The sequence below is a fragment of the Salminus brasiliensis genome, chromosome 2 (assembly GCF_030463535.1).
Source record: "Salminus brasiliensis chromosome 2, fSalBra1.hap2, whole genome shotgun sequence".
In the NCBI taxonomy this organism is placed as follows: domain Eukaryota; kingdom Metazoa; phylum Chordata; class Actinopteri; order Characiformes; family Bryconidae; genus Salminus; species Salminus brasiliensis.
In genome coordinates, this window is record NC_132879.1 from 40,072,976 (window position 1) to 40,092,021 (window position 19,046).

Sequence of the window (19,046 nt, forward strand, 5' to 3'; positions counted from 1 at the left end):
GTACAGATCATGGTGTCTTATATTGAACATCAGTAAAGGTAATTTTGTTACACAAAACAGTGTTTTTGTTCACCCTAACTGGAAAAATTATTAAATTATTAAAAATAATAATTATTTTTTTTATATATAGTCTACTGACACTTTGGTCTCAGGGTCATGTTTTATGTAGAACATAAAATTGTGTGTGTGTGTGTGTGTGTGTGTGTGTGTGTGTGTGTGTGTGTATGTACTAATTAAGAATAAATAAAAAGTTCCTTATTTGGGCAGCAAGTGTTTATTTACAAGTAAACAGTAAAAACAAATATATGAATAAATACAAATAACATCTAACAACATACATATACATCATAAATAAATATTATAAATGTATCTCTGTGTTTGTTTAACCATGTATAAAGCTCTTATCATGGTGGCCCCATAATACTGCATCACTATCATCCAACACCTGGTTTGATACATCAGTGCTTTATGATGTTAAAATACACACACACACACAAATGCAATGACAAGGGAACTTCTGAAACGTCACGTGACGTGGAGAGTCTATAATTGTACAAGCGCAGTATAAACCCCATAACTCAACAATCTCTTCAGTTAAAGCATAAAGCAACACTCATGCCTAAAGGGCTGCTGGAAGCCATTTTAAAACACTGATGGTGTCCCATACCATCTTACCAATTTTTTAAATAAAGGAAATACCTCTCAGTCATTTTTCATATGAATAGAGGCTCATGATAAAAAGCTTGGCATGCCAAGAACGTCACATTTTACAGGGGCCGGCTACCCAGAGGATGACATATTTCAATAAATGACGTCTGCTCCCTAGAGGCATTGTGTAAAAGTTGCTGCTTGTGTGCCATTTTTTCATTACTTATAACTGCAGGGCCATTCATTGCTGACTACAGTGAAACAGATGATCACAGCCACGTAATGTGGTAAGCCTGAACTCATGACATCAAAGATGTCCCAGCAATGAGTCAGTCTTGTGGTTTTACTGATTAACAGATGGGATAGAATAGAGCTGAAGTTGCGTCAAGGTAAGCATGGAGTGTAGTCACGTAACAAGGTACTGTACCAAACTTTAATGAGAACAAGTTTAGCTATTGAAACACTGCTACTCATGTTAACTGCTACTAACTGTTTTGTTGTGTAGGGTGAATGTTGCTAAAGGAGAATCATTATGTACATAATCCATACATCATGTGATCAAACAGTGAACCTTTCTAAAAGGCTTTCAACCAGTCTTATCCTTTTCCAAAACAAAAAAACAAACTCATGTGTTTTCTTTACTCTAAATTGACATAATTGACATAATGTTTATATATATATATATATATATATATATATATATATATATTTAAATTATTTTACATGGCTAATATGTCTGTGTGTGGCAAGAAATGTGTCCAGCTCCAGTTGTTTATTTCAGAAAACTTAAACATAAGCACAATCTACTTCTGAGGAGACCTCCACCCATGAGCCCCCTTTAAACGATATGAGCGGCTGTCCCAGTTTCCAGGTCATACTCTTATTATTTACACCATATGTTACTGGATAAGTGGGACAGGGGCAGATATGCTTAGAATAAAAACATGATTCGAGATTATTTGCAAAATCTAATGTAGTTTTACATCTTATTTCCATATTACATCCAAGCAAAACTTGTGAACTAATTCTAACATTTAACTTATTTGACATTTCATTTATGTCACTTTATTGATTTTAAGTAATTTATTGATTATAAGAGTATGCTATTCCCTCTGAAACATAGCATACTAGGTTTCCCTCACAAACCTACAACCCGAACAATTTCACACTTCCAAGTGTTCCCTTTGCCATATTTTACCAATATTCAACATATAAAACTTTTCCTTTCAGCCATATGAGCGTTAATGCGGTTTGGCGATAAGGTCTGCCTCACAGTAAACATTCAACTTCATGCATCTTAATTCATGCAGCATTTACATTTCTTTTCAAAACACACAGCCGCTCCCTTATTCATTCAGTAAACTTTACAATTGGCACGCTACATTCAAGTTAGCTTTCTACTGGCATCTGTCTGACCTATTCTGCTGCCAGACGGTGAAGCGTGATTCAGCACTCTAGAGGACGTGGAGTGTTTTGTGAGCTTGTATGATTTACCACTTCATTGTTGAGCCTTTGTTACCCTACGCATCATTGGACGTCTCTGAGCACTTCTGTGCAACCAATTCTACAGCATCTGTTTGTCTATTAAAATTGTCACTTGATAGTCAGCAGCTGTTAAGATGAATTAAACATCTATTTATTTAGTTAGTTTATTTATTTTATTTAGTAGGAAATATTGGATCATTTAAGTAATTTAAATTAAACTATATCATACACTATCGTCACGCCCGCGTTGCCGCGCCGAGCCGCAGCGCGCAGGAGTTCATGAGACTATCAGTCTATCAGTCACGGTCACGTCATGTTTTACTACAGACTCTTATGTTGAAGTTTACATTCATGTTATGTTCACGATTCATGGTTGGGTTGATGTGTTTATGTTCACACTTTGTTAATACGTTCCACCTGTGGCTGGTGTATTTAAGGAGGGCTAGCGCCAGCAGTCAGTGCCGAGAATTAACTCTGTTTAACTCAGGTTGACTCAGTGGTGGATCTTGTGTGCCATTGCTCAGACTGGATCCGTTGGGCTCATCGTCGGCCTTTTGGAATAGAGGCAAACCTCCTTAGCCTAGGGAATCCTGTGTATCTGCCGAACCGTTCTGACTCTCTTATCTAAGGACAGAGTGTACCGTAAGGATCTGTAGGGGCTAGTTCATGTGAGTGATTCAAGCTTCAAAGCGTGTTCAAAGCTTAGTCACGTCGTTAGCTCAAGTACAGGCTCGAGGTATCGCCTGTATTCAGGGAAGCTAGCCCTATTGTAGTACCGGTTCCCTCAGCTCTGGAGTCAAGTCAGTTCAGAAGTGCCGTGCCTGGGTGTTTCACTGTTTCACCCAGGCACGGCCTGTAGGTTTTGGTTAGCGTTATTGTTCTGGCTCATCCCTGGCCCCTAGTCCCCCAGCCCTGTCACGACTTCCCCTAGCCCGTATCCCGTTGCTAAACCGGAAACGTATCATGGCGATCCGGAGCTTTGCGAGGGGTTCTTGCTACAGTGTGCGGTCTTTTTTAAGAATCATCTGACCAGGCAAAGATCGCCTTCCTTGTATCCAGTCTCGCGGGTAAAGCTCTCGATTGGACCACAGCCACCTGGGAGGATCTCAATAAGAAGCTCTTCGTAGAATACCTTAAACAGTTAAAGTTTCAACACCCCCGAGAAGGGTTCACGAAGGGCGACCTCCTGCTGCGGATGGAGCAGGGCGCTAGGTCGGCGGCCCAATATGCGCTAGAGTTCCGTACTCTGGCCGCGGGCAGTGGGTGGAACCAGCCGGCCTTGTATAGATGGCCCTGTTCCGCAATGGGCTTAACCCACGTATGCAGCGGGAGTTGATCAGCTCTTTAGTCGTCCTGTTAACCCCAGGTCCCCGAGAGCTGGGGGTTCTGCAGCCAGGCCCAGAAGGCAGACCGGTCCGGCTGCACAGAGCAAGGAAGGGTTCAGGAGTTCAGGAGAACGGAACTACGGGGTAGAGGATGGGGATGGCGCCATTGGTTAGAGGGTGCTGCCCAACCATTCATGGTTCGAACTGATCACAAAAACTTAGAATACCTCAGAAACGCCAAGTGTCTGAACCCCCGGCAAGCTAGGTGGTCCCTGTTCTTCGCCAGGTTCCAGTTTGCGATCTCGTGTCGTCCGCGCTCCCGCAATACTAAGGCGGAGCTCTCTCTCGCGTCCAACTATCATCAATGGTTTTTTTTTTTGTCAACAGCACACATGAAGGCATAACAATACAAATACGTTTACCATGGGAATAAACAGGTAATTAACTGGTAAGAAACGATCTTGCCATCATCTTCGAGAACTCACTGGTCACTCCCTCTACTGAAGCCCGAAGCCTTGGTGTAGTGATGGATGATCAGTTATCGTTCTCAAGTCATGTTGCAAACGTAACTCGGTCCTGCAGATTTCTCCTGTACAACATCCGGAGAATTCGACCCTTCCTCTCTAGAGAGGCCACCCAGGTGCTTGTTCAGTCTCTCGTCACTTCCAGACTTGACTACTGCAACTCTCTTCTGGCTGGTCTCCCTCTGCGCACCATCAGGCCCCTGCAACTCATCCAGAATGCAGCGGCACGGGTCGTCTTCAATGTCCCAAAATTTAGCCATGTCACTCCACTGCTGCGTTCTCTCCACTGGCTTCCTGTAGCTGCCCGCATCAGATTTAAAACCCTGACGCTGGCCTACAAAGCCAAGAACGGACCAGCCCCTCCGTATCTGATGGCAATGGTCAAAAGCCGATCCGCACCAAGAGCCCTTCGAGCTTCAAGTACGGCTCGGCTTGACCCGCCATCCCTCAAAATCCGCGGAAGACAAGCGTCCAGGCTTTTTTCTGTCCTGGCACCAAAGTGGTGGAACGAGCTGTCCCTGGGTGTCCGAACGGCCGAGTCGCTCGCTGTCTTCAAACGCAGACTGAAGACCCACCTCTTCAGAGAGTACTTGGACGAATAGTTCTATGGTCGCCTTATTGTACTGTTTAGTAATGTCTAAGCTTGGAGGTATCTTTTGTATTATTAGTCAATTCTAACTAGCTGAGGTTTTTCTTGGGTAAATAGCAAAGCACTTTGTAAGTCGCTCTGGATAAGAGCGTCTGCTAAATGCCGAAAATGTAAATGTAAACTGGAATTAATGGATGGTTAATTCCAGGTTAATTTTAAATTTCCAGAATATTGCAACCCTACTCAAAATAACTGAAATCTCTATGTAAGCTCCTCAGATGGATCACTGAGAAGTAGGAACTGAGTTTTTGTTTTGGGTTAACTGAGGAGCTAAATAATAATTTTCTAAATGACTAGAGCTATTTCTTTTACCTCTTGGCTAAGAGAATTAACATTCTTGTTGCTTGTACCTAATTAAATCTATTCTTTCCTCTTCTAATGAAATGTTCCCTGTGCCACTGGCTGCAACAGAAGCCTAAAGCATGATTGATCCACTCTCATGCTAACAGTTGGAGAGGTATTATATTCATGAAATCCTTCCCCGTTTTTTCTCCAAACACATTTGCTCATTGTGTACAAAAGGTTTTATTTTAATCTCATTAGTCCACAGGACAATGTTAATTAATTGAAATTAAAAATGCATCAGAACTGTTTAGATGCTGAATTATGGGGTAAGGTCACAGGAAAGGTTTCTTCCATGAAGCTAACATTTGTATTGCTGCATAGTAGAACAGTGCACCACCACTCTAGAATCTGTTCAATCTTTTGCAGTCAATTTTTTTTTATATCATGTTTGGTGGTTTTCACCTATGGCTGCTAATTGTTGAGACAATGTTTTAGGAGTATATGTATCTGTTTGCATCACCTGACCTTTCCTAATAATGACTGTGAACAACCTGAACAAGCTAATTAAGGTCATGGTAAAAGTTATCTGGGAGTTCAAATCAAAGTATAGAAAACAAAAAAAATCTAACAAAACCAATCTTGGACAGAATTAATCATCAGGAGTGCCAACACTTTTGCATGCAAGTTAACCCCGTCCCTGTAATAGACATGTTTACTTGAAAGCTTATTGCGCTAATCTGCTAAACAAGCAGGTTGTTTGATGTTAGATGCAATAAATACCAAGCATTAGTTATTAGTTATAGTCATGTTTTATCATGTTCCTTTTTATTGCTACATGTGTCTGTTTAATGATGTTCACTAGATGAATGTTTTAAGACAAATAATTCTTTAAGAGTTCCTAAATAAAGGCAATGGTTTTGCATAGAACAGTGACAACTCAAATAATCTTTTAAATGCCTACATGAAGAACCCTTCCCTAACACTGTAGAAAAGTTTAGTTCTAAATAGCACCAAAAAATAAATAACTGAGTTAAAGGTTGATGTGTGATTTAGTAGTGGGGAAACAATATGCCTTTTGCATATCACACTACTTCACAAGTAGCTCTTGAGAAGAGGTTTAGCCAAAAGCCATAAAAGTATAAAGTAAATTTTCCAGAACTATATAGAACCCTTTTCGCCAGTGTGGTAGTGGATCGAGTGTGCACTAAAGCTAAGCAGCCAGCCATTCACTAGGTAAGGGCAGTTGTGCCCCCATAGTAATTTATTCTGCGCCTCTAAAACTAATGCGTCCTAATGAGCAGTATGTGTACTGTAAGTAAACAGTACTTCAATGCTATTTTACCACATGTTCAGCAGCTCGGTTATTCAGTGTATAGGAAAGCAGGTTGAAAGAAGGTGAAACGGTAAGGCCCCGTGCTCTAATTGTGCATGAGGAGAGCGGCTGGCTCAGTGCTGCCACCCTCATTGTCTCCCAGAGGCGCGTCGTGCGTGAGCGCTGTCCGCGGTGCTGAACGACGCGTCCGCTTCCACCCACTAACCAGACGCTGCCGTTCCACTAAAAAAGGACAACTCTTGACTCCTTCCTCCACGAAGTGACCGTTCTATCGACGGCGAGACAACCGCAGCATCGTCGACGTCTTGAGGTTGCGAGCAAGATTTATTTTCCAAGCATGGTGGAGCGCGCAGACGAGAGCAAGCTGTGGGAAGACGACGCGGCAGCGAGGGGCCTTACCAGAGCGCGAGAGGAGAAAAAAGACGAGGCTTTCTCCACGAGGTGAGGTGAGTAAAGCCAGCGTTTTTTTTTCTTTGTTACAAAAATTTCAATGAAGGGCTGCGCGTTTTTGTTGGCCCGTTACGTACGCTCCATCCCGTTTTCACCTGACAGGAGAAGCAAGGCCATATCAAAGGGGCTCCAAGAACGTTCAGGATTCACGCACATCCAAATGACACCATTTGCAGCTCCTGCTTTAAACCCCGTAAATCATGCTATGCATAGTGGGGTTCACATTTGAACCCCAAAAAGGATCGCACTCAACAATGCTCTGAATCTCATTAGTGAGGGTCAGTTTGCTATTAAAAGAGGCGAGAGATTCTTGTACACAACATGTAGATCGTCAAAGGTAAATAAACAAGGTGGTAAACAAAACAGCAAAAAACATAATTGTTCAAATAAAAAAGGAGCTATAGTGAATCGCCAATGGCACACTCTTAAGCAAAAAGGTTCTGTGTAGTACTGAAAAAAATGCTCATGACAATAGTGCAACCCTTTTTGAAAATATTTAAAGATTGTAAAAGCTTAAAAGGTATTCAAATGATTCTTTGTTTTGTATATAAAGTCATTGTCTTTAATGAACAATCTTTGAAGAATACCGTTTTAAAGAGTGTAGTACCAAAAAAGGTCCTTTGACTTGTAAGGATAGTAGGACCTTTTAGTGCTGTATAGAATAATTGTTTAAAATGTTCTTAAAATAAACACCTACAGCACAATATATATCACAGGGAAGAAGCATCTACTTACTTGAATGGTACTTTGAATTATCATAGTTCTATAAGTAACTGTTGTTTTTACTGAAGAACAGTTGAGGAACTACCTTTTAAAGGGTATGTGTAAAGAACCAATACTCTTATCAAAAATGGTTCTAAATAGTAGTAGTAGACAAAGGTTATTTGACCTAATACAATAGTGGAGCCTGTTTTTGGTGTAAATAACCATGTTACAACATGTTACAAGTTATTCATTACAGGGAACAGCCATTTTAACCATAAAACAGTTTAAGCAGTTTTGAGTGGTCAAAGTTCTACAGGGAAAAGAGTAACAACTTAAACAAGTGCCCAAAGGGTTCTTTAAATTGTTTATTTCTATACAGAAAATATGTCTTTACTAAATAACCCTTGGAGAACAACTATTTTAAAGGTGGATGTGAGTCACCAATAATCTTAGAAAAAAAGGGGTTCTTGACTTGGGGAAATAGGTTCTTAAAAATATCATATACATAGAGACAAACCAGGCAAAAACTATTTATGTGTCTTTCTTATTGTTTACTGTTCTGTATATAACTGAATTTCTTAATTCAGTGTGAATCTTGAATTAAACCTTTGAGAAAAAATGATAATATATAAGAGCTCAACTGGGCCATTAAGTCCAATGGAACAGCTGTGTTAAACTATCACTACATTGTGCTCCAATGAGAGCTGCTAATATGTGACATGCTGGGAGACCTGGGAGAGGTTGCCAGGGGACTAGAGCAGAGAGGGCCACTCGTGTAAACATGGCACTACGATAAATGCATAAGTGTATGTGGAACACACACACGAACACAGATGACAATGCCACTGGGAAATAAGCGTTTTCTCTTGGCGCTGACACTTAATAGAATAAATAGAGTAAGGTCAGCATTACTAGTAGAGAAGGTAAGGAGACAGCAAAGTACAGATACTGAATGTGAGAGCGCTGGTTTTATTCAGAAATGTCATTCAGTAAGTAGACCAGCTTGGCTATGAACTATTTTTAGTCCATGTTTGTCTCACTGTGATATATGAGCACACCTGACCAGAACTTAAGGTGAGTTCCAGATGAACTGTACCTGGATTCATTTGTGTTTATAGAATCCCACACAAGGCATCCACTATTGGCAAACACTTTAGTTTGAATAGAGAGTTGATTTAACCCCATCTAATGAAAAATGTAGCTAGTTGCACCCATTGCTGACCCAGATGTGTAAATGCACATACAGCTTGTCTAGTACCTGTAGAAACGTATTGCCAATAGAAAAGGACTTTCTGGAGCAGATAAACAAGAAACACTTTGCCTAATGCCAGGAATGGGCTAGAGGAGTATAACCCCCCCCCCCCCTCATTGTGTACTGTGGATCAGTGGAACTATGTTCTCTGGAATTATGGCGCTACTTTCAGTACATTTGAGATTTGTTGGGAAGTTGGGGATGTCTCTCTTGTCAAGTTTTCTCAAGCAATCCGATCTCAATACTCCATAATGACAATGTGAAAACAGAATTTACTATGCTCTGGGGGGATTTCCTTTTTTCTTTATCATATTTGAAATGTTTCTACACATTGATTGGAGTCTACCTGCAGTAAATTCAGTTGACTAATCAAAGGTACACCCCTGTCTATATAAGGTCTCACAGCTGACAGAACATATCAGAGCAAAAGCCATGAGGAGGAAAGAAGTGTCTGTAGAGCTCAGAGACAGAATTGTGTGGTGGCACAGATCTGGCAAAGGCATAGTTTCCAAGAGCACAGTGGCCTCCATAATTTTTAAATGGAAGAAGTTTACAACCAGGACTCTTCCAAGAGCTGGCCGCCAAACCATACTATATAATTGGGGGAGAAGGACCTTGGTAAGAGAGGTGACTGAGAACCCAATGGCCACTCTGGCTGAGCTCCAAAGATCCTATGAGCAGATGGGGAAAAAATTCAGGTGGTCAATCATCAACAGCTCTCCACCTATCTGGGCTTTATGTCAAAGTGGCCAGAGACATGAAAGCCTGTCTGCAAAAATGCACCTAAAGGACTGTGAGAGACAAGATTCTCTGGTCTGATAAAACCAAGATTTAACTTTTTGGCCTCAGTTCTAAGTATCATGTCTGAAGGAAACCAGGCTCTGCTCATAACCTGTCCAATACTATTTCTAAAGTGAAGCATGGTGGTGGTAGCATAATGCTGTGGGGCAGCTGGAACTGAAAAGACTGGTCAGGGTTGCAGGAAAGCTGAATGGAGTAGTACAGTGATATTCTTGAAAATCCAGTTCACCTTCCAACAAGACAATGACCATAAGCACACAGCCAAGACAACACAGGAGTGGCATAGGACAACTCTGTCCTTGAATGTCCCAGCCAGAGCCCTGACTTGAACCCATTCAAACATTGCTGAAAGTGGTCTTCCATCGACAGTCCCCATCCAACCTGACAGAACTTGAGAGAAATCCCCAAATCCAGTTGTGCAAACCTTGTGGCATCATACCCAAAACGACTGGAGGCTGTAACCAATGCCAAAGGTCCTTCAACCTACTCAACCTATATATTTCAAGTACTGAGTAAAGGGAAACTTTACTCAATGCAAGTCTTCACTTTCTCATTATTTTTTACTGATATCTAAATTGAAATATATAAGTAGGGGAACATTTAAAAATACTTTTAATTGTTGGATGGATGTAAACAAAGTGGTCTAGAATTAAATGTTCCATTCTTGTCTTGTTCCTGCAATGATTTAAGTTTTGGGTCATTCTACAGAAATTTCCACTTCTGGAACAAATCAAGAGATTTTATTTATTTTATCCAAGTTTTTTAAAAGTGTGACTTGATGCTGTTTGTTCAGTTGGACACCCAAGTATTTTGTACAACAATAAAAAAAAATGAAATATAAAAATTGTTTCTCCGTTATAACACGGCAAAGCCACAGATACTCCTCTGTACATTCTTTTTAAAAAGCCAAATTATATTGTTCATGATTAACTTTATAAAAGAAAATTAAAAGAGAAAACATCCAAGGGGGTGAATACTTTTTATAGGCACTGTAAGTCTGGAGATATCCCACATATGACATATGTCTTTTCTACATTCAAATTGGATTTTTGAGTTGATCAACTAATTTAAATTGAGTTTAATTTGTTTCCATTGGCAAATGGATATTGATTGGGCAATGCACCCTCAGAAAACAGAAATAGTAAGAGTACACACAGCACAATTAATGTTTGACAGTCTATTAGCAGGTTGAACCCTGACTAGGCCAGTCGTTGTGGTAGCCATCAACAAGCTTCTGGTAGACTTCAAATCAGTTTGTTGGTTTCCAATATAAACCACATTTTGCCATAACGTCTATGTAAAGTGTATGTAAACGTCCCACCATAACGATGTGGGTATGTGTACATTTGGTAATATTGAATTCTGGTTGTCTATAGATTTCTGGGTTTGTAACAGTTCAATCAGCTCTCTTCTCCTTGGACTTACATTGGTTATTCTCTTCCTTTTTGTGTTAGTTCTCTGGCAAAGCCCTGCTTTGTGCTCAGGATCAGCATCCCTATACTGTCTGTAAAACAATAACAAAACAAATAAAGAATGATATTCCAGTGAGTTCTTAAAGATTTATATGACAACATAAATGATGAAAGTTATTCTGTGGTAATCATAAATGTTCTAAAGATGTTGCTTTTTCTGTTGAGTACCACTGGTCAATCAGGCTTGTCAAGTTGGTCATGCTGATAGACCATCAAACTCAAATGAAAAAATATGCTGTGCTGGTCAAGAGCTAAGCTGCTAGATCATCTTAACCAGCTTGCTTACCAGCGTATGTTTTTGTCTGGATGACCAGCTTTTTGACCACCTTCACTAGCTTGGATCATCTATAACCAGCTATAAGCTGGTCTTGAGCTGCTTTTTTTCATCTGGGAAGTAATGTAGGTTACAGGGCAGTTATCTGTTCTTTATCTAATACTTGCTTTGACAAGCCCTACAAGTTGACATGCACTTAGGCTACACTGCTTAACATGACCAAACTAAAATCAGTTTTATATACACTACAAAAATGGTGATAGCCTGCCTTACATCAGTGTAGCTTACTGATGTCTAACTGATGAACAGTTTATTATGACTCTTAAACAACTCAGAGAATCTAGTGATGTAGAGGCTATTTATTGAACAAATGTTGGGATGTCTGTTTTTCCATAGAATGATTTTTAAAATAAAAAATCATTATCATTAATTATTACAATTAATTAATTACAGAAATGTCCATGCAGGCTGTTGGAAGCAAAAATAGTCCCCAAATAAAACTTTACTACTATTTTACCACAATTAAAATTATCTCATCATCATCAATGAAATCCGAGTCTAAGTTTGATCATATGTTTCTCCACAATTAACCATTTCACACCAAAGCACTGTTAATTACTTTATTTCTCTGTGATTGAACTCTGTGTCACTAAATACAACTGTATATCAGCAGCATAAAGAAAAGGGGAAAAAAAGACAATAAGTCTTCGAAAGAAATTCGAAATCATGAAATTACTTGCCAATGTCATTATTAAATCCTTAAAATCATTCAGCATGGTGCTTTACACTGACAAAAGATGTGAAGACTTCCAATAATTCCTCCTATATGTATTCATCTGCTTATCTGTAATCTGCAATTTACATTTTTTTTTTTGTAGTATGGAAACGACTATGATTTCAACAGGAAATTACCACCTGCTTGTGCTGACACCGTCTCCACATCTAAATTAGTACATTTACAAAAGGAAGCGTAGCATGCTTTTCCCAAAAGTCATTACTGGAGTGTGTCAGCACAACTTCATTAAGCAGTTTCTCCTGACGTTTCTATTCCCAAAACTCCCATATGAGTAGATGCCGCAGCAAGCTGAGACAGGGAAATCTTAACCGAAAAGATCTACAAACATTGTCCTGATTACAGATCTGCTGCTGCTTAGTTTAAGGACTTTGAGGACTCAGTGGGATGTACTGTGGCCTCAAAAGGCTAATGTTGTTCAGTTCTGCGTGCAACATAGAGCCTGTATTTTATTGCCATGGAAACATATTTTGCCCGGTCCCTTTAAGGGAAAATGGTGGAACTACTAATAATGAGCAATAGGTTTTTGCTACAGTACATGGACACACAGTTTTGTAATTTAGGGTAACAAAATGTAAAATTTGCCTGTGAAAAACGCAAGCATTAGGCACGGTATTCTTTTTAGGTGACTGTGTATCATGGCTTGCTCAACGCTGTGTGGTGTGGACAAGAGCTCTTTTTTTTAATCTAATTTTTTTTTTTAATTTTATAAAAATAAAGCTACAAGCAATTTGCATGTCTCTGCTGCAAATAAAAGCATATACTTTGTTCCTGGCTCCTTTCATTTATGAGAATTCAGCATAAGTATGCACAAACATCACAGTTTACCTCACAGGGTTAACTGTTACAGCTAGAGAGGCTACGTGTAAAAGTGACTACAAATCTGGTAAACTGATACAAGCTCAATTCATTCAGCCCAGTTCCATGTTGTTTCAGCCACATGAACTTTCCAGCCTTATGACCGATTTGCACGGGATAAGAAATCTTGAGATGGGATGAGATGGGAGTGACTACTCGACTTGTGCACTGCGGTCACCGCCAAAAACGTGATCTTACTCATAGTAATAATTAAATTTTGATTTGGATAATAGCAGCTACATGTCCATAACAAATATGTAAGCTATAGGCTACACTACACAATGACTTACCTCTGAGGAGGCCTTTGACTCATTTCCTGGATATGACTGAGATTTGCCACAGACTTGAATGACCAGAGGTATCTGTGCCATGTGAATGCCTACATCTGTGTGGAGGCTGTACTTTAGCCTGGCTAGCTCTCACCGTGAGTTATTTACATGCTTCAAAAAGTACTGTATTACAGCCTCTATGCAGGTAATCAGGACTGATTTCTGTGAAACCTGCATAGACATTACCAAATGCTAAGCTTCTTTGTAGGCATTTCTGCCTTCAGTTTAGTCTACAGTCAGTGAAAAGCATGCGCATTGAGTTGAGATCAGGTAACTGATTCTGCCATTTAAGATTATTCTATTTCTTTGACTTGAGAAGCTCTTGGGTTGCTTTCATGCTATGTTTTAGGTCATTATCCAGTTGAACTGTGAAGCACCATTCTACAAGTTTTGGAGTATTTGACTAAATCTAAGCAGTAAATAGAGCTCTATACACTTCAGAATTCATCCTAATATTTTTATTATTAGTCAACTGGCAGTTAACCATTTCTTTCTCTCTCCATACTAAAGTTGACCTTGCTTTCATCTGTCCAAAGAATCTTGTTCCAGTCCAATCTGACCTGGTCTTCAATGTTTACATCTTGTTGTAAGCCCTCTGTATTTACTTCCCATGTGTATTTTATCTCTTGATTGCAGACACTGACTATGATACACCTATAAGTGGATCAAGTGGGTGTTCTTAAACTCAGGTTCTGCATGTGGTCCAGGGCCTAGGTTGCTAACCAGCATGCCCTCGACCTGTCATCAACTATAAGCGAGTAATCCATCTTATCTTCCATATAAGGAGAGCCAAGAAGGAAAGAGCTGCTAGCTCCTCTTTAGTCTCACAGGCTACGAATTTCAAAATAAAAGTCCTGAGCCCAGACAAAAACTGTGCCGAGGTCCAGCACAGTTATTCCTTTTAGTGATCAATAAACAGAAATTGGTTTTATTAATATCTGTGTTCATTTATTCTAGTTTGTTTTACAAAGTTAGTAAAGTAATGATAATGTCAATCCTGATGCCTTAGGTCTTAAGCATATGGTTTATTAATTCAACAATGGTATTGATCGACGTCGGGTATCGATAGATGGGTCCATGCATCCCTAGTTTTTACATTTATCCATATGTCCATATGTAAACATTGTAGTTTTATAAGAAGGTATTAGAGATTCAGCTAAAAATATGTATGCATTGGGACGTTGGTGTTTTCATAAAGCCTTTGCCCGTCCATACAACAACAATCTTTACCCTGGAGTGCATTTTTAAAAAGCTGAAAAAAGTTTTCAGTGATTGCTAAATAATATTTGATTCCTAAATAAATTACCAAATAAAACTGTCAGAAGTCAACAGGAAGCAGCTGGGAAGATTGCAGGATTTAGTGATGTGTACATGGGTTGTAGACAGTCATCGTTGATTGCAATGGATTTGCAACTAGGAATGCATGTTGATATTAGCACCATATTGTTACGGGCAGAAACATGATTATAGACAATTACATTTGACTGATGTGTCAAACTAAATATAACTAAATCATTTGCAAATAATTTGTAAAATGCATTTAAATAAAAATGCAATTTTCTTGTATGGAAAAAGTTACACCCTGTATAGCCTAATAGCTTTGCCCTTTGGCAGAAATAAATTCAGACAGACGTTTCCTATAATGATCTACCAGTGTTTGACATCAGCTGGGAGAATGTTTTTCCCACTCCTCCATGCAGAATTATTTGAGCTGAAGTTTCAGCTTTAGATATTAGACTAATGATTTCTCAAACAGCCCCCTGATGCATTAAAGAATTGTTGGTAGATTCTATGTTGGAGAGCTATCCAGGCCCTACTGCAGAAAAGCAGCCCAAACCATGACATTTCCACCTCCATGCTTCCCAGTTAATATGGGTTTTTGTGTCTGGTTTATGTTTATGGTTTAGGATATATCTGTTACTGTGTCCAAATAATTAAACTTTGGATTCATTTGTCCAAAACACATTGTTCCTGAGGTCCTGATCTTGGTCTAGGTGTTCTCTGGAAAGCTTTAGTCTTGCTCTTTAGTCTTGGTGTTTTGTTTTGACAGCAAGAGTTTCCACCTTGCACACACACGTGTGTGGTCTCTTTCTGATGGTAGATGTTGTACTTTGACTTCAGCTGGCAGGCAAGAGCTACCTGTATGACATTATAGGATTGTTAGAGACATCTTTACTCATTTTAAGAGTGTCATATTTGGCTGTCATATTTGACTGTATGACTGTATGTATATGTGTGTGTGTGTGTGTATGTACATATGTCAGGTTCCTGATTTGTTTCTGATTCACTATATTAATGTAATCATCCTCTTGGTGACTGCAATATATATATATATATATATATAGAGAGAGAGAGAGAGAGAGAGAGAGAAATCTGCAGCTTCTGCAGCTTAGGTCGACATGGCATTACAACTAACCCCACTGTGTGCTACATGCCTCTATTGTTATAAAAAAAAAAAAAAAAAAAAAAAATATATATATATATATATTTATATATATATATATATTTTTAATAACAATAGAGGCATGTAGCACACAGTGGGGTTAGTTGTAATGCCATGTCAGGCCTAAGCTGCAGAATGCAGTTGGTCCATTAAGTCCTGTAAGTTACGGGGTGGGGCTTTCATGGATCGCACCAATGACCCTGTTGCACACTAATAATGGCCTCCTTCTTGTGCCTTTACTAAATTATACATATACAGAATTCCCATGAACAACTACCAAATACAAACTCAACACTTCAGCTGTTCTCTTTTTACTATATAGTGCATTACCTTGGGGGATCCACCATTTTGTAGTGGTGTCTGAAAATGTAGTTCCGAATTGTCAGTGCACTGTAACAATCCCATATTGCAGCTTAATATGTAGTGTACAAACGAGAAACACTGAACGTACATTGAATACCCATAATTCCTTGCGTTGTTTGCTTTGAAGATTTCCTTGCAGCTTCTCTGAAGAAGACCAGCATTCAATCTGTCTATGCGGTTTACTCAAATGACATTATGCCTAAAATCGTTCACTACCTTGTCGAAGACTGCCACTATAGCGCTCTATATAGTTATCTGTATTTTCACATGTAGACGATAGTGAATGGAACATAGCTTAGGAATCAACTCCAGACCAGAATAATGGGGGAATAGGCCACAAATGGCCCTGAAACTGTTCATCAATTAATTGGCTTGTAAAAAATGGAGAAACTATGAAAAAAAATGTTTTAAGTACAACTGAAAGTCCACAAGTCTACAGTCAATGATTTCTTCATTTCAGAGTCACTGAGGTGGGGTACAGAGGCAAAATCATAAAGATTGTCACTGTCCAAAAATGCATGGACCTGACTGTACATGTATCGTTAACAAATTGACATCAGTGATGCTATACTTTTGAAGACCAGTGTGTGTTTGCATATGGAGCAAGCTTTTTTTTTTTTAACTTGCTTTGTGTTTTAACAGAAAGGCATTTATTAATGACATTCCTCTTTGTCTACATTTCAGGTGTGATTTGACACAGCTACAGAAATGGTGTATGCTCTGCCAATGGATGCAGTGAAGCCCTCCCTGCACTCCAGACTCTTCTCATACCTGATGCAGAACAATTCAGAGAAAGACAATTCCTCAGCATTTTTGGCCAGCTCACTGACACCCATTTGCAATTTGGACGCAACGTCTTTCTCTTTCCAGCCCAATGGGACGCAGCCCTCCTATGAGTTTACCCCAGCGGAGGTGACCATTCTTGGGCTGATCTTTGGAGTGCTCTGGTTGGTTTCCGTCCTGGGAAACACCTTGGTGTGTTTAGTTATCCACCGCAGCCGCAGAACGCAGTCCACAACAAATTACTTTGTGGTGTCCATGGCTTGTGCAGACCTGCTATTGAGCTTAGGCTGTGCTCCATTCATCTTGCTCCAGGTCTCTTCTGGACACTGGCCTTTGAGTGCGGCGGCCTGCAAGGCAGTGCGTTATATCCAGCACTTGTGCCCAGGAGTGCAGGTCTATGTGCTGCTCTCAATCTGCGTGGACCGCTTCTACACGATCGTGTACCCCTTGAGCTTTAAAGTGTCCCGGGAGAAAGCCAAGCGCATGATTTTGGCTTCCTGGCTTTTCGATGCAGTCTTTGTCTCCCCATGTCTCTTCTTCTATGGCTCGTCCTCATCCATAGCAGAAAAGCACTGCAACTTTTTTATTTCAGACTCTTGGGATGGCCTTGCCTACGCTCTGATTCACCTCCTTTTTGGGTTCCTGGTGCCATCACTCCTTATTCTGTCATTCTACCAGCGAGTAGTACGGTACATATGGAGGATCAGTGCTGACGGACGCACGGTGCGCAGGACCATGAACATTGTCCCCAGGACTAAAGTGAAAACCATCAAGATGTTCCTGATGCTCAATACTGTGTTCCTTCTCACCTGGATGCCTTTCTATGTAGCCCAGCTATGGCACCCTAAGGGGACCACTGGATCCAGCAGGCAGGGGGCACTCTTTTTCGTGGCAATCACCTGGATGTCATTCAGCTCCACGGCTTCGAAACCCACACTGTACTCAGTGTACAATGCCAACTTCAGGCGAGGCATGAGAGAGACGTTCTGCATGTCATCTATGAAGTGCTACCGAAGCAATGCATACACCATCACTGCCAGTTCACGAATTGCCAAAAAGAATTATGTGGGGGTTGTAGACTTGCCAGCAAAGACTCTGATCAAAGATTCTGTCTACGACACTTTTGACCGAGAGGCCAAAGAGAAAAAACTGGCATGGCCTATAAGCGTCAATCCACCAAACACATTTGTATAACCTGGAATCCCAAGCTTCAAGGGTGACTCTTTAACAAAACAGCAAACTCAAAATCAGCAAAATGGTAAATGCACAATGCATGATGCTAACTCAGGTTCAAACTTGCGACATTGTGGAGCAAACCTAGCATCGACAACCACCAATGTTATACAGTACTTTAATGAACTGCAGTCATTTTGACAGAGTTAAGAAGCCAATTGTCTAAAACAGCTAGTGTTGTCTTGTGTTGTCTCTGTCTGTAGGAAATAAAAATAAATGAAACTGCTTGCATTTCTTGTGATCATACAGGTCATCTCATGATGCAAAGCACATCTGGAATTTTGGATGATTTTTATTTATTTATTTTTAATGGATTTAGAGCCAATGTCTGTTTTTGTGTACATGTAGTCTAGTTGTGTTCTAAACTTAGGATTTTGTCTGGACTGTGAGACCAACTGCAACTGGGCAACAGATTACAATTGAGCAACATTCCAACAGAAGGTAGACTGGTCATTAAATACCATAGAGTATTATTTTCTGTCCTGAAAATGTCCACATTTGTGTTTGCAAGACTTTGCATTGAACAGTGGTAAGCAATGAATAAAGAATTTGATCACATATCAGCTGCAAGGTCAATTTCTCCATATTATAGAAAAAAAAGCTCTCTATATGACAGTGATATTCCTATTCCTAGGGTCTTAACAGTCCAATTAGTCTAGTTTTATATTTCTCACGCTTTCCGCTAATAAATAAGACTTATCATGTAATGAGCTTATAATGATCACAGGGTCAGTTTCCAGAATAGGGTTTAAGCTCAGTCCATGTTTTCCTTATAGGCACACTTTGTGGGTTTACAAATCCTGAGTACAGTTAGTAGAGTGATATAAACAAACAACCATTCCAGATTCAGTTGTCAGTTTCTGACAACAGGACCACAGCTGACTAGTTGGTGGACTACACTCAATCCAGCAGTGCAACTGATGTGTGGAAAAACCACCACCAGCAATGCTGCTGTGACATCAGTCCCCTACACAAATAACCTTTGGTCAGTGGTGTGGTCTTTTCCCATTGATGAACAGAGCAAGGATAAGTTAAATATAC

General features: G+C 39.9%; 1 protein-coding gene across 2 annotated transcripts; it reads left to right on the forward strand.

Moving 5' to 3' along the window:
- Positions 1–6,391: 6,391 nt before the first annotated feature.
- Positions 6,392–18,230, forward strand: gpr19 (G protein-coupled receptor 19). 2 transcript variants are annotated; one of them, XM_072672677.1, is made up of 2 exons: positions 6,392–6,695; positions 16,674–18,230. In XM_072672677.1, exon 2 carries the CDS (start codon positions 16,698–16,700, stop codon positions 17,964–17,966), a length of 1,269 nt encoding a protein of 422 aa, XP_072528778.1. In that variant the 5' UTR covers positions 6,392–6,695; positions 16,674–16,697; the 3' UTR covers positions 17,967–18,230. The 2 variants fall into 2 exon arrangements, with proteins under 2 accessions (XP_072528778.1, XP_072528779.1); XM_072672678.1 differs by having other exon boundaries at positions 6,392–6,690.
- Positions 18,231–19,046: the final 816 nt, after the last annotated feature.